We start from the raw sequence: 15,405 nt of genomic DNA, 5'->3' as shown, positions 1-15,405 counted from the left end.
AGGAATTCTCTTTTAAGAATCTGTTTACTTTTAATCGAATTATAAAAATTCGGAATCCAGAAGAAAAAAAGAAAGAAATAAATAAACGAGAAGAAAAAAAGTAGTTTGACTCAAAAGAAAGTGAATATTATATTCTGTACATATGTATGTTTCGTGAACGCTAAGTTTTAGAATGCGGCTCACGTTAAATAAAGATGAGAATCCAGACATGCGGAGAATATAAATTATCCCGTCAATCAGTACATGTTTCTTTTTTTACTTGCCTGAAATATTGAAGCACCGTACGGCGTACGCCACGCGTTCAGCAGATTGTCCTTGCCGGTCGAGACGAACCACTTGCCGCAGGAGGCGAAACGCAGCGAGAGCACGCAGGAGTCGTGCAGATGCAGCTGGTACTTGTCGGACTTGGTGGCGTGGAGCACCTCGACGTTCGAGTTCTCCATCCCGACGGCCAGCCACTCGCCGGTGGGGCAGTAACCGAGGGAGAATATCTGCGAGGTGAAATCGTGCTGCTGCAGCTGCCGGCCCTCGCGGAGGTCCCAGGAGCGCACGGTGTTGTCGAGGCCGCCGGTCCAGAGTTTCGACCCGTCGGCGGAGATGTCGATGCAGGACGCGCCGTCCGTGTGACCCTGGAACTGCCTGACCAACGTCTGATTCTGCAGGTCCCACACGGCGATATTGCCGTCGCTGCAGCAGCTGAAGCAGACCTTCGAGTCCGGCGAGATCGCCAGGGCGTAGCACGCGGGCGCCGACGAGGTCAACTCCGCTTTAATTCTGGGCGTGGGACTCGCTAGGTCCCAGATGCTCAGTTGACTGGCCTCCCCGCCGACTATCAGGGTCCTCCCGTCAGGCAGAAGCTTCACGGACCTGGAAAGGTCGAAGATGTCAATTTCGCCGAATGTCTCCCGCTTAATTTAGCTTTACGGTTAAAAAACTTAATTCTAATTAATGTAACCTACCCAGGTAGCACGCGAGGATCCATACATGTCTTACATATGTTTCTCCTAAACGTATCTAATGTTTTATAACTGCTTAGGAAACAATAAAAAAAAACCAACGTGTGCTACTTGGGTATGCAATAACTTCCAACAACGGTCTCGTCTTTTTTTCCTTTAAATAAAATTACTTCGGTCACTACCAGAAGAAACACGACTTTATTCGCTACCTATTTTATCAGATCAAATCGCGCACGCGAGCCTTGTCGCGAGAATATCCACTCCAAGGTCCAACGAGTCGTTTGGACGTAATAGCGCGGAGTTGAAATCACTCTTACCTAATGTAATTGTCACGTTGCAAACAGTCCAGCTGCGAAACTGGTTTCACGCTGGCGCTGCCGACACTTTGGCCGATGTCCCAGACCTTGACGCAACCCTTGCCGCCGGTGTAGACGTACTTGGTCGGATTCGAGATCGTAACGGCGCAGACCACCTCGCCGTGCGTCAGGGTGTTAATCTGACGTGCGTGACGCGGGATACCCGGTCCTACCAGAGCGTCCGTGGGGAATGGTACGGGCTGCAGCTGGCCCTCGCCGTTCATATGGTAGGAGTACGCCCTGCGCGAAATAAACACAAGTGTTTAACGCGTTCTTATCGCAATGCAGATGAGAACGGCTTTTAGAAAGACCTTAGACGACTTCGCATAAACTGTAATTACGTACGGTTTGCCACCTGCGATGTTGTTCAGTCCGTTACTCGCGGGTATCCTCATGTGACCGTCGAAACCGATCTGCGGAAGAGACGGTCGCGCTCAGTATCGTGACGCGCAGAGACGAGGAAAAAAAAAATTAAAGACGCGTTCGTTTAGTACAAAGTGCGAAATAAATGGCCTTAGGAAAAAACGGTCATCGTCGATTTCGGTAGTTCTTGCACGAGACTGATCGCGCTTTCAACCCTAAGAGGACCTCTGCCAGTTTTGACCTTTCCAATCATTCGCTCCCGCTAAATTTCATCGGGTTCGATCTAGAGAGGTTTACAGTATCCATGGAAGACAATCAAGGAGAACAATATACCGTTTGCAGAAGTCCTTCTCTAAGGTTGAAATGAATTAAGCGGTTGCGTCCAAAATCAATTCGTATTATCTTTTCTTTTTTTTTTCAGTCGCATAAAAGTATATCAGTTAACTAATGAAAGCGTGGTAACGTAAGGACTAAGGTGTTACGGGGTCATGAATCACCATGGAGGGCCGCGCGTATGGCAAGTTGCTGTATGGCGAGGGCGACTGCGGCGGCTCATTGCCGCGGGATGGCAAGCCCTGATAACCCTGCGGTGGCGTTTGCTGCGACGATGGCGGATGATAGACCCGCGCCAAGGACCCAGGGATGCCGCCCATAGTTGGCGTACAACTGCGCGAGCCCCTCGCCGCCGCCACAGGTGTACCCGGCTTGTCGACCTGGCGAACGCACGGTGTTTGCACCCACTTTTTTGCAGACGCTCACTGTGTCGCAATCGTACTAAGCTGCCGACCGATTGTCAGCCGCGATTGAAAATACGCGGATATATATATATATATATATATATATATATATATATATATATATATATATGTCATTCCCTCCGTTTCGTTTCGCACGCGGCGGCAGAGAGCCGCTGCCTCGAAGACGATCGATCGAGTGAGTGAAAAAGAAAATGCGCTCCGTGTTGTCGCCGGTGCATGTCGCGGAGATGTTACGATATCGTTAGAATCATCAGACGTTAAGAGCTGCGCAGAAATTGCGCTTACAACGGAATTCTTTGCGCCCAACCGAGGATGCTTTCACGATTATTTTAACAGTCGCACAGTTTTGTAACGTATACCAATCGTCTCTCGGTCACTACTCCACGCTTGAAAATAAATGAGCACACAGAAAAAAAAGAAGTGTCAAGACTTATATACGCAAGAATCTATAATCTTCTTATAAGAATTAAAGCTTTTTATTTCAACCTTCTCTTCTTGGTTGAACTATACAAATAACTTCATTCAAGCGAGTTTTCTTCGTTTAACGCAATATATACACCTCATTTTCAGATTACAGATTCTTGCGTATATACGAGTATATAATTTTGACACTTCTTTTTTTTTTTTTTCGAAACGACAATTTAAAAAAGGAAAAAGGAACGTCTGACGATCCTAAGTATCACGTAAGTAAAAAAGCTCGACTTTTACGTTCGCGTGAGAGGGTATTCCGGTATGTATGGGCGACAGAGTCACGATTGGGCCGGGTCGCAGCGCCGAATAAGCTTACTCTCCGCGAGATCTTACATCTTTACTTTTCAGAGACGGTGTACTACGGGCGGAGGAGCTGCCGCTGCGCGACGGCGGCCTGTCCTTAACGGATGCCGAGCCCGCGCCGGATACCGGTCCGCCAACGTGGCCCGGTGCGCCCAGCTTCTCCAGGGTGCCGTTTTCACGTGGGTCCGAGTGCTCCCCGTTCGCGTGCGGCGACGACGCCTCCTTTCGCGATACGCAAATATCAGGAATTCGTTAAGCGAACACACACACACACGCAATATCGTACTTAAATGTTAGCATGCGACAGCACGAGTCTTTTAGATCTCGGCAATGTATATCTTTCATCCGCGAAACTTTTTTTCTTCTCTTGTTTCTCAATACAAAAATCTTTTACTTTCCAAGAGTAGAAGCTGAAATCAAAATGACTTCGCGTCGTTTCTCCCATCAATGTTAATTTTAACACAATGCTTTGACACATCGAACAAGTGTAAAGTTTAAAACTTGCATGATAATTACGAAAGATAATTATAATTGCGTGTAGATAAAGTATATAGATATATGTATGTAATTATTCGTCTAAAAATTTACGACGCTTTTTTAATGATAGTCTCTTACCTCGTTCGCCACGTCGACAACCAGGTCCTGGTCGCTCTTCTCAGCGTCGCTCTCCTGAAAAGTTCGAAATGACATGTTAGATGATGATAACGAGACGCGCTCCACGTGAGCAGTCGGCCAGTCTACCGAGCCGAGTGCATCAACGAGCTTTTGATGCACCTCCCATCCAAGTAGACGAGCAACTCGACCCATATTCTCGCGCGTCCTACTGGCGGACGCACCCTCCGAGAGATGCATTATTAATCTTGGTGCCTCGCTCACGCGATGCTCCGATTGTGCTCGAACAATAAATTAACGGCGCGAACGCCTGGAGGCAATAAGCTTTGCCGCACGGTGTATCGACGTGAGCCCGTGAATGCGTAATTCAACTCGCAGTTAAGACGATCACGAACAAAATTAACTAAGATGATTTAATATTGAAAATTAAAATACTTGAAAAGAATCGCGTTTTCTTAATTCCTTAATTTTGTTGATCGTTACTTCGGACTCTGCGCTTTTGAATCCAATTTGGTTGCGCGGCGTGCGAGTAATTAGGAAGAAAGCATTACCTAATCGCAATTAACTGTACATTTTATCATTCGCGAAACAATTTGCGGGCTATCGTGTTATATACAACGTTTATCTTATACCGGGCTATATCTATAACAAGCCCGTTACCGTCCCCGCAATTTTGCGTCCGTGCTATACGTCGGCGTAGCGTACACGTATATCGCGTATGGCTAATTTATGTGGCATTTATCTCGTAACACTACTTATCGGTTATCTTTCACTTGGCCGCAAGAGCGGCGGCCCCGCGCCCTCCCCGCTCCCTCCGTTCTCTCAGAACGTGGTGCATAACGAGCTCAAAGCAGGGCACGCGATAGTAGCATTGCCCGCCTAATGACGTAATATTATCGCAGAGCGTATAACGCCCCATCGATGCACCGTGCATCTCCGTACGTGTATACCTATGTGTGCGACGGTGCCACGCGAGATTGCAATGTGCGGGTGCGTCGCATACGAACGCACGAAACCACCTGTGCGCGTCGCGCGCGAGCGTTTTAAGTAATTCACCTCTGGCGGGTATTTAAAAAATTTCTCCCGCTAACTACCGCCAACGGCCGCCTAACGTGATCTTATCCGACGTCCCAGCGCATGCATAAATTATATTCGACTGCTGCTGCACGGCAGAAAGTTGTCCGCACGATTTTCAGAAAAATTGAAATCGTGGATTAATAAGAAGCTCGGAGTAATTAAAAGTAACGTAAAACGTCCATGAGTATTTTCTTCCTTTTTTTTTCTTAGGCATATCTCCGCATCTGCCCTTGGATATCTTTTGCACCGAGTACCGTTGCATCTAGGTAAAAGAAACATAAGACAAATAGACTTCTCTTAGACTTAATCACTAATATTTGAGGATTGTACCAAGATGTTTGGTCGTGTTTTAGTTTTATTTGGTGGCAAAAGATAAATCTTGCGCTGGAAAATGAGAACGCGTTTGATTCGACCCTCGAAGGACCGACAGAAAGGACACGAAAGCAGATATCCATCTCGAGATAATCGGAAAGTACTTTTTAACAAAGATAGCCCGGCGGATTTCCGAGAAGAAACGCGTTAAATGGGCCGCGTGACATTAACCGGGCCACTACGAAATCGCAATCTGGCAGCGCCAGATACCCTTGGCAGTTCGGGAGGGATGTTTCGAGCTGCTAGGGACACGCAATAAATTTGTGTACGGATGATGAGCTTGGGTAAATAGAGAAGGCAGTGTGGTGGTATTGATTTCAGTGGTATATTACTCGGAGTGGCGAGAGAGAGCGAGGGGGAGGGGGAGAGGGGGTAAAGGGGGGTGCGAGGTGGCGGCGGAGGAGCGCGGTTATGAGGGAGACCGAGGGAGCCGGAGGGTGACCAAGAGAGCGGGAGAGAAGACCGAAGGAGACGACGAGGAAGAAGGTGGTCGGCGGGTGGAGGTTGTCTTCCACCCCTTAACCCGCTCGTTCTAGCGTTAAATATGATACAAATGTTATCATCCCTTCTATTCCGTTCTCCTGTTTCCCACCCGACAGCGGCGGCGGCGGCGGCGGCGGCACACGAACCACGAGCGACCATCCTGACCCCCTCGGGGTCCCTCCACCCCCTCCTCACCGGGTTCGTCCTTCGCTTCCGTACCACCGCCACCCACACTCCCGTCTCTCTCTCTCTCGCTCGCTCGCTCTCTCTTTCTTTCTCTTTCGCAGCGCTGCTTCTTCCGCCGACCTCTTCCCTCGTTTAACCCGGGGATAGCGCGGGGATGACGGTATTAAGGGCAGCTCTATTATTCGACCACCCAACCACTCGACTCTTCGCCTCGAGAATTCTCGAATCCTTTTTTTTTTGCCCCCTCATCCTTCTTCTTCTCCACCACTTTGGCTCGTTCCTTCCTCCGCGTCCCCGCGCCTCGCTCTTCTCGCGCGTCTACCCTAGGTACTTTTCTGTTACGGTCCCTCCGCTCCGGATCTCCCCCCTTCCGCTTCTTTACTCTACTGCCGAGGTCCTGTACCCTCGTTCCGCGCCAGCCACCTTCTATCGAGGTCCTCTGTAAACAAACGCACGAGAGCGAAAGAAGAATCGAAGGCTTTCCGTGTCCCCTCGTCCCCTTCCGTGTCCCGCCGTCTACTGCTTCTTCTTCTTCCTCTTCCTAGTCTGGTCTCCCCCTACGCTGCTGACTTTCGCAAAGTTAAGCGAGTGGCTACGATGGGAAAAGCGGCGTGTCCACTCTCGGACGGGAATACGGGAATGGGATTATCCGACCATACGAGCACTCGACTATTTCGTTGCACACGAAATCCGTCGCGTTCGCCGATTGCAAATACGCAGGGATATCATTTGCACATCGACGTTTATTTATTCTCTCGCTGCGAGGCGTAAACTCTCGTAAAATTCTCATGCAAATTTAATTGCCTTGTATAATTTGTAAAACTCCAATTTCGTAGCCTTTAAACACAAAGCAGCTGCAACGCGCAACACAGAAAGTGTGTGAGTACACACTCATTGGTGGCGTAAATCGATTTCTTCGAGATATCTCACTTAAATAAAGAAAAAAAGAGACATGTGAAGATTTTAACGGAAAATAATTAGTAGACACTACGCGTCGTCTGACGTTAAAGCGTATCTCGATGGTACGAAGTATGTGGTAGAATATCCTGTGTATTCGATCTAAGGCGAGACGTAGTAAGCATTATCCCATAACTTTTACAGGGATGACCGCTTTTATGTTTCGAAGCGAGGACGCAGTGGATATGTATTAAAGCGATTATGTCGCGCGCGCTGGATATACATGGAGGGACGAGAAGCGATGTACGAAGGGGTTGAGCACGCTCGTCGACGACAAAAATCGTCCGTCACCCATTGTCGAGAATAACGGTAGGTCTAAGGTGCCCTGTCGTAGCGAAAGAAAATAATAAAAAATAATAATAATACACAATCAATTAGAGAAGAACGCCCTTACAGTCAGGACTGGATCTTGGTAGCCTAAATAATATTATTCGCGTGAATTTTATGTGCAATTCTTCGCCCTGGCAAACGTTGAGACTGCGTTTTAAGACCGTTGGTAATGGGGCGCGTGGCGTTTGCTAGGGTGAAGAATTGTACATAAAATTCACGCGAATAATATTATTAGGCTACCAAGATCCAAGTCCTGACCGTAAAGGCGTTCTTCTCTTTAATTGATTGTATATCGGGGTTCTGTCGACTTATTAATAGTAATTAGTAACATATTTCTCTCTTTGTACTCCAAGAGCATAGAAACTTCCCAAGAGTGTCGAAGCTGGAATATATTGGAATCAAGATTGACGCGAGATGTGAAAATTACCGTGATTTACGTTAACGTTGTAGGTACCTGGACGTGAAGAAAACGCACGCGCGATTATCGATAATGACGAGTGTCGATAAATGACGAGGAAACTGACTTCGGAACTGGCTTAAAACTAACATCGAACTCCGGGGCAAGTACGTCTCTTTGGTGCAATAGTAATCTCGGCTTCGGACTTTAGAACTCAGAATCCGTTTCACAGATCGCTTCAGAACCCACGCCTCGCTGAATGCGCTCCTTAATGCGCCCTTAATGCGGGACTTGTACGCGCGTCGCGGAAATTGACGCGTCTCGAGGCTGCGAGATGATATTTCTCTTGTTTTCCCTCTCACCTTTTTTCTCTCCTCCGCGCGGCGACGAGCGGCGAAAATGTATTAAAGCGTTTTTCCAGTGCGAAAAGACGCGAGAGGATGGAAGGGTCATCGGGGAGTGGAAAAGGAAAAGAGACGAAGACGCAGACGAGGGCGAAGAAACGGAAGAAAAGGGTAGCAGTCGTTGACGGAGAATGGTGGGGGATTTAGCTCTGGGAAAAATAGTCGTGGAGCGGAGGAGAAAATAAAGGGGAAACGGTTCGTATGAAAATGTAATTAGGGGAAGCGTGGAAAAGCTCAGCTCATTGCGGCCTCCACCCTTTTATTCCGCCACCTTTTCTCACTTCTTCCGCTTCCTCCTTCTCCTTCTCTCTTTCGCCCGCGCGCGTTTTCGCCTTTTATTTCATCCAACTCCTCTTCCACCTTCGCGCGATTCCCCGTTGCCACCAATTATGATTCATTAATCGCGGCGTGCGCGCCGATGGCAAAATTTATCAACTCACAGAGATATTTTATATACTCGCGATACAACTAACGCGATCACATTTATTTCCCGTCGACGCAAGCTTTGCATTAATTCTCGTCGAATACAGATCTTAAATCCTATTACGATTTTTTTAGCAATTTTCATTGAGCGGATAAGTATAAGCAGAGGCCAATTAAAATACTATAAAGTATTCGCCGCAAGAAGATACCGCAACGAAACAATTGAATTTTCTATTAAGTACTTTTAAGTGCTTTTATCTCTAAAATAATGAAATAAGGAATACAAGACTTGTACCACTGTTCTAAGGCTCAGATATCGTTACCAGCGGCAGGCGTTCGATTACAGAATTTCGAGACGTTGGCGTCGCGACATGTCCCGACGTCTCGCCGCCGGCATTCGATGTCTATCGTCGCATCACGACATTTTACGTCCCTCAAAGATCGTTCGACGGTAACGTTCGCCATCTCTGGCTCGTCAGTTTTGCGGTCAGACGCATACGTCCCTCCTCCCCGTGTTTCTGGCGAACTTTCTCCATCTCTCTCTCTCTCTCTCTCTCTCTCTCTCTCCCTCTTTTTTTAACCATAGTTTGCACTTCCCATCGGCGATCCTTTATAGCCCGTAAATGTTTTTCGGCATCGCCGCTGTGTGAGAAAATTAAATTCGAAAGTGGCCAATAGCCTCGCGCCGCGAGAGTAAAGGGCGGGAGGAGGGAGAGGAGGGGGAGACACGCGGCGGCAGAAAGAGAAATAAAAAGGGAAAACAAGCGAGGGAGGAAAAAAAGGAGAGAGAAACTGAGTTCGAAAGAGGGTAGGGAAAGTAGGGAGGACCTTCTGCTCGGTGGAGAGGATTTCAACAGGCTCGTGCATGTCGTTTTTCTACGGTGTGGAAATTTACGGGCTCCTTAAGCTCCTTCCGCGCCGAAAGCACATTTGCTTCTGACATCCACAACAGACCCTCCCCCCTCTGCTCTTGCCGGCATCCCCCTGGCCTACCCCTGGATTTCGCGCGCATGTATGGGGCGTTGGCGTTTTACTAAAAGCGCCGTGTCTTGCGATGAGAGTCGTTTCTCCGACATGACGCGCAGGCGACGACAATAAGTATTGCACGCGCGCCCCGTGTTATCTCATAATTTTTAATTCCTCTACTGCTTTAATCATCACATTTTTCCCAGTATAATTATTTACATATTTATACAGCGACATTTTTAACTTTACAATATCTTGGAATGAGAAACGATTTCTTATCCGAAAATTTGAAGGCAAATGGGATGATATCCCTAGGTACGTACAACGTTCCCTTTCATCCCCTTTCAGGTCACACACGCGATACCAGTCACTCTCGTTCCAAGACACCGATGCATTTGTCCGATAATTACTTCACGTGCGGCGCGTGAAAGGGGCGGCTCGCCCTTGTCATTCGATAAAAGCGAGTTAGCAGTCGGTCCGTGCAGCAACGCGCGGTGCAACGCGTTCGAGTGTGCTCGCGGCCGCGACCGCCAACAACGAATATTCGCGCCTCCACCTGCGCGAGCCGGAGTAGTAGTCGCGTCGTTATAAATCCACTTGTTGTTATGCCAAGCAGCGCGAACGCGGCGCCAGGCGCGCAATATTAAACCTCCTATTAAACGTTCAATCAGCGCGTCCTTATTGCCTCGCTTTGAACAGTATTCATAATTACCTCCGGCGAGCAGGAGACGACGAGAGGGAAAGGGGGAGGAGAAGAAAAGCGGAGGAGAGTGCCAATGATAACTCGATCCTCGTCGTCAAACGATTATACTATAAAGAGTCACAGCGGCGACGACGACGACGACAACGACAACGACAACGACAATATCGTTCCCTTCTCGTTCCCTTAGTGAGCCACCCTCGGCAAAGGGCCCGGCCCGAGGGTGGTCCGAGTATGTCTCGGGCGTTATAAAGAGCGAAAGAAGCATTCTCGAAAGGTGCGAAACGTGCACACGTACACACAATATATATACACACACACAGGGTGAGAGGAAGCAGAGAGCGACGAGGCGAGAGAGCAAGTCGGAAAAAGGGACGCGCTCGCTCTCTCGATGCGCTGGAAAGAGGAGAAGGAGGAGGAGGAGGAGGAGGAGGAGAAGGAGGAGGAAGTGGGCCGGCAGGAGGCGTTAGCTCGGGATACGCGGACCCGTCATACAATAAATACGATATTTGCACTCCCGCTCCACCCTATCCCACCCCCACGGCTCAACCCCATCCATCCATCCATCTATCCATCCATCCCGCGGTGCAGGGGTGACGGAGGAGAGTGAGAGGCGGCGGTTGTACGCTCTCTCTCTCGGTGCACAGCCAGGGTTCGGCTCCGTACGTAGGGAGCGGGTGATGGAAAGGGGGATGGGGAAACGGGAGACGAGGGTGAGTAGGTCGCGAGAGGAGCGGGAGAGAAGGTGCTCGGATGGGTGGTGAAAGCGTTGGTCGGTCGCGGCGAAGGGACGCGGAGCTCTGGCGCGAAGCGAAACGGCGTGGCGGTGTTGTACGTGGTGTGGTGTGGCGTGGCGCGGTGTGCTGCTGCTGTCGGTGGGCGGGCGGGGGGTTGGCGATGGTATAGATTTTTATGTCTGCGAGAAATACAAAATGATGGATATAAACCTCCTCGCCACGTCGCCGTGTTCCATTCCTCTCTCTCTCTCTCTCTCTCTCTCCCTCCCTCCCTCTCTCTTTCTCTCTCTCCCTCTCTCTTGTACTATCTATCTGTCTCCTGTCTCTCTTTTTCTCACTCTCTCACTCACCCTCCCTCTCATTCTCTCTCTCATCCTTCGCCCGTTCTCCACACACTCGCCGAGGGTAGTACACGAAGTAGTAACACTCGTGTACACAACCGCGCGCGACCATACGCGTCCGTGCGCGAGATACACACGTACACGCGCGTTTCACACGAACGACGCGAGCCGACCGTACAACCTCACCTCGCTTACAGAAGAGGAGGAGCAGGAGGAGGAGAAAGAGGGTGAGGGTGAGGCTGGTGGATGGAGGTCTCTTTCCGCCCGGCGCTCACGTTTCCCCACCCCCCCGCGCGGTCACCCCTGGCCCCCGAGAGCAGCCGCGAACCTAACCCAGCTCCCCTCCGTCTCGCCACCCTTTCTCCCCTCGCCCCCGACCCCCGTGCCACCACCAACCCCTTCGGCTGTACATCGAGCGGCCCCCGCGCCCCGATCCCCTGCGGAAGCTCAGAGCGAATGTTTTGTCATCATACCACCCTGCACGCCGCCCCCAACTCCCCGAGCAACCGCCCTGGCCTCCTAGCACCCTCTGCCTGCACTCCTTCCCCCCTCTCGTCGCCTCTCTGCCCCAAGGCGCCGCGGCAGATACACTCGCAACCACGTACACACCTCGAATTTCCGCTTTAGGTATCCCAAGTGCTTCTTGTGCACGTGTACGTATGCGTTTCATCGCTGACGTCGAGGGGGCCTCGTTTCGACGCGTGTACGTGGGTGCGTGTGTGTGCGCGCGATACAGAGAGGCGTCAAAGCGCACCAGTGCGTGCACGAAAGCGCACGCTTGCAAGCGCGTGTCGATTTGTAAGCATTTCTTTCATTCAAGGCTGATTTTTTTCGCTGTTACAGTCACGGTTCGCAATATTATGAATGCAACAAATATGCGTTAACAATTTTCGACTGTAAATTGAATGCTCGAAATTGATGCTTGTGCTATTTCTGTAACGCGTCGCGATGCGTGCGATAGATTATTAAAACTATATATAGCCATTCTATTTTAGAAACAAATACCGTTACCAGAGTATAAATCTTTTCCGTTGATTTAAAAACAAATAATTAAACGAAAGAAGAGGTCATTTCTTAAACGTGTTAAGAGTTAAATTATTTTAGCGCCGCAATTTAGACGAATTTCACACAATATAAACATACATCTTTTCATTGCATTTTTCACGTAATAAGCAACGTTAATGAAAAATGTTAAATAACTGTTATATAACGACGATAAATATATTATTAAGAAAAAACATTCCGTTCATCACTGTTAATATTACTTTACGTTTCAGAAAGCGCGTTATAACGCGAGGTTTATGAAAGCCCTGCGAGAGCTTTCGTGTTGACCGCCTTTCTTTTCGTCGCCAAAGAGCGACGGACGGCTGCGCTTTTTTCTCGGCGCATCTCTCTTCCCTCACTGCACCGAAAAAGAAACGCATCTATGAAACGAGACACGACCGTCGAGAACCCTACCACTTTTGACGCGTCCCAACTGATTGATTGATTACTTAATTAATTCATTAACTCGGTCTGACGCGTTGATCAGCTGAGCGTCACGCTCTCTCGACAGGTTTTTCCATTTTTAATTATAATTAATATCAGTTAAATACCTGCGAAACCTTATTTTTTCGATAATTCCAAGTGATTCTGATTTTTAGAAATTTTGCTTAAGAAAATCGACTTTAAATTTCTGTAAATTATATTATTAGAATTTCAACTGTACATTTTATCTAAATTGCGCCTCAATATTCAATTTAATGAAACCGATTATTTTATCGATCAGAATCGAAACGAGATAAGGCGCGTGCGAAGAGAGGTTTTCGGCGTCGAAACGCCGCGTCGTAAAATAGAGAAGCTTTGAAATTCGTAGTTACGCCACTGGGTTGGCCGCTACAACCGAGATCGTCGAGATCTTTATATTCCTGGCGAGGAGAGCTAGTGGAAGCGGCACCAAGGGATGCAGCAAGGAGAGGTGGCGGGCCAGGAGGAAGAGGAAGAGGAGGAGGGGGTGAAGAAGGAAGAGATGAGACGAAGCGGAGAATAAGGAAGAGACAGATAGACACGGGGGGTGAGCGAGAGACGGAGAAAGACATCCCGGTATCCCGCCTCGGCGAGAGGAAGACAGGTCCACCGACGTCTCTCACGAGCGATTGTGAGAGGTCGACAGAGCGTTTTGTAACAAGAACCCGCCCGTCGGAGATATCGACTGTTCCGAGCGCTCGCGTCTGAAAAAGTAATAAGGCGCAAAGACGGATATAAAATTTGTTACGCCGCGCGCCGACCCGAATTGATGAACCCGGCTGCGGCACGCGGGAACCCCTTGAGACCGTCGGGAGACCATCTTTTTTGTAATCGATAACCAAGTTATTTACCACTTAGTGCGCGGCTGAATGGCGATCAAGGGATTGACCAGGAAGAAGTGCCATCTACATCTTGCTTTCAGAGCTTTACAGACGTTTAAATTACAAATTGAATAACGAAAGACTACAATTTCTTTCATTGCGGAAACTTTTACTTTTATCGAAAACGTGACAAAACACGTCATGAAGTACTGGTAATAAATATCTCTTGTTAAGAACAAATTGATGTGAATCCGATCAAAGAATTCACATACATAAAAAGACTCATTGTCGGTAGACGTAGGCGACACGCTCTGTGTAATAATAAACTTTTCAATGCGCTGCCTTGTACAAACTGACACTGGTTTAAGCAGCAAAGAATGTTAAGTAGCCAATAGGGTAATGAAGTGCGAATTATCGAGTGCAAGGGATAGTCCGCGAGCGTGCGCGGCGCGAATAGGAAATAGCGCGGAAGGATGATGGATGAGGGATTCTCGTGGACGCGGGGTTCTCATTAGTACCACCGCGCGCAACTAGTTGGAAGTCCGGTGGCATTGGCATGGTCGAGCGCGAAACGATAATCGACCAAGAAGTGCGCAGCTGGCATCGCGTAATACTCCCGGCGAACGTATTATTGTTATCTAATCGACGCCGTTAATACGGCGGAGGCGGGTCGATAGCGATTCAGAACGACGCCCGCGGTCAGCGGAAAACTACGATCTTACGTCCGTCAGCCGCGAGATCGATTCGATCGCCCGAGGTAAGTAATACAGCAGTATACCGAGTCTCGACATCCGGTGTTAATATCGTCAGGACTTGCATCGCATGCATGTACATACCTTCGGTTAAAGTATTGTAAAAGGTATTGGAAAAGCAAATTAAAAAGCGTCGTAATACAAAGATTCAATATAGACTTTTACAAATGCAAAAAATGCTTAAACAAATTTCTAAGATACGACAATACGATAAAATAATAAGGACGAAGATACTAAGATATAACGTAAAGCGAGAAACAGGAGAAAGTTTCGTCCCTTCTAGTATTTTGAAGTCACAAATGACAATTAGCGGAAAGAAGAGAAAAAGAAAAATATATATATCTGTTTCACGAGAGTTATTGCGCGAGAGATCAAGGGATACGTGTAGTTTCATCGTTTGCGTTCGACAAAGACGGTCTGTAGAACGACGACAAATCACACCGAGGATCTTTTCAATTTCCAGCAGAAGGCGCAGCCCTCTTGGCGAGTTGACAGGTGAAACAGGTGAAGGGCGGAGCGTCGGCGCGCGGGGGTTGGATTGCACCGGGGAAAAACCGTGCTCGCGAAGTAATCGAAAAATACAGGAGCGGATCCATCAGGAAGTCCCGAGTTTTTTTTTTTAATATTATATCGGCGTTGCTGTTCGCGTGGAGCGAACGAGTGGGTTATATTATATACGTATACAGTCGCGATAGAGGGAGACGGATAGAGCGAGGGAAAAAAAGGGATGAAGGGGAAAAAAGAGACAGAGCGAAAAAAAAAGAACGGTGATACGTATAAGAGCGAGGCGGGCGGGCGGGCGGGCGGACGGGCGAGGACGGGGGTGCAGGGAAGGGATGCGAATACAAAAACGAAAGAGGAAACGAAGCTGTGCTAGAGAAGAAGAAGAGCGAGACAGAGCGCGCGGGGTACAACGTACCGACTGACCAACGGGGTTGGACAGTGACGAGCGGGTGTAGGTAGGACCCACAAAATAAACCGAAACCAGCCCCCTCCTATCCCCCCCCCCCGCGCTATCCCTCGTGCTCTCATTCTAGCCGCGTCACCTCCGCCTCCGTGCCGCCTCACCTCTGCCGCCTCCACCTATTCTCCCGCGATATACCCCCCTCGTAGTCCTCGTACCGCCGACCCAAC

General features: G+C 48.8%; 1 protein-coding gene across 10 annotated transcripts in view; it reads right to left on the bottom strand.

Moving 5' to 3' along the window:
- The window catches only part of Gro (TLE family member transcriptional corepressor groucho), a 69,977-nt gene that overhangs the window by 2,717 nt on the left and 51,855 nt on the right, over positions 1-15,405 (bottom strand). For 7 of the 10 annotated variants that reach the window (XM_071708860.1, XM_071708859.1, XM_071708861.1 and 4 more), the window contains 6 exons: positions 3,823-3,876; positions 3,238-3,429; positions 2,173-2,388; positions 1,658-1,725; positions 1,274-1,552; positions 264-867 (listed from right to left, as the gene is read on the bottom strand). In XM_071708860.1, coding sequence (XP_071564961.1) covers positions 264-867; positions 1,274-1,552; positions 1,658-1,725; positions 2,173-2,388; positions 3,238-3,429; positions 3,823-3,876 — 1,413 coding nt within the window. The remainder of the gene's footprint in view (positions 1-263; positions 868-1,273; positions 1,553-1,657; positions 1,726-2,172; positions 2,389-3,237; positions 3,430-3,822; positions 3,877-15,405) is intronic. The other 3 variants (XM_071708863.1, XM_071708867.1, XM_071708869.1) reach the window with 3 other exon arrangements.

The sequence above is a fragment of the Temnothorax nylanderi genome, unplaced genomic scaffold (assembly GCF_030848795.1).
Source record: "Temnothorax nylanderi isolate EJ_2023f unplaced genomic scaffold, tnyl_v1.0 TNYL_tig0072_pilon, whole genome shotgun sequence".
Lineage (NCBI taxonomy): Eukaryota > Metazoa > Arthropoda > Insecta > Hymenoptera > Formicidae > Temnothorax > Temnothorax nylanderi.
Note: the sequence above shows the minus strand (reverse complement) of the source record. Positions and strands in the feature narration are given on the sequence as shown.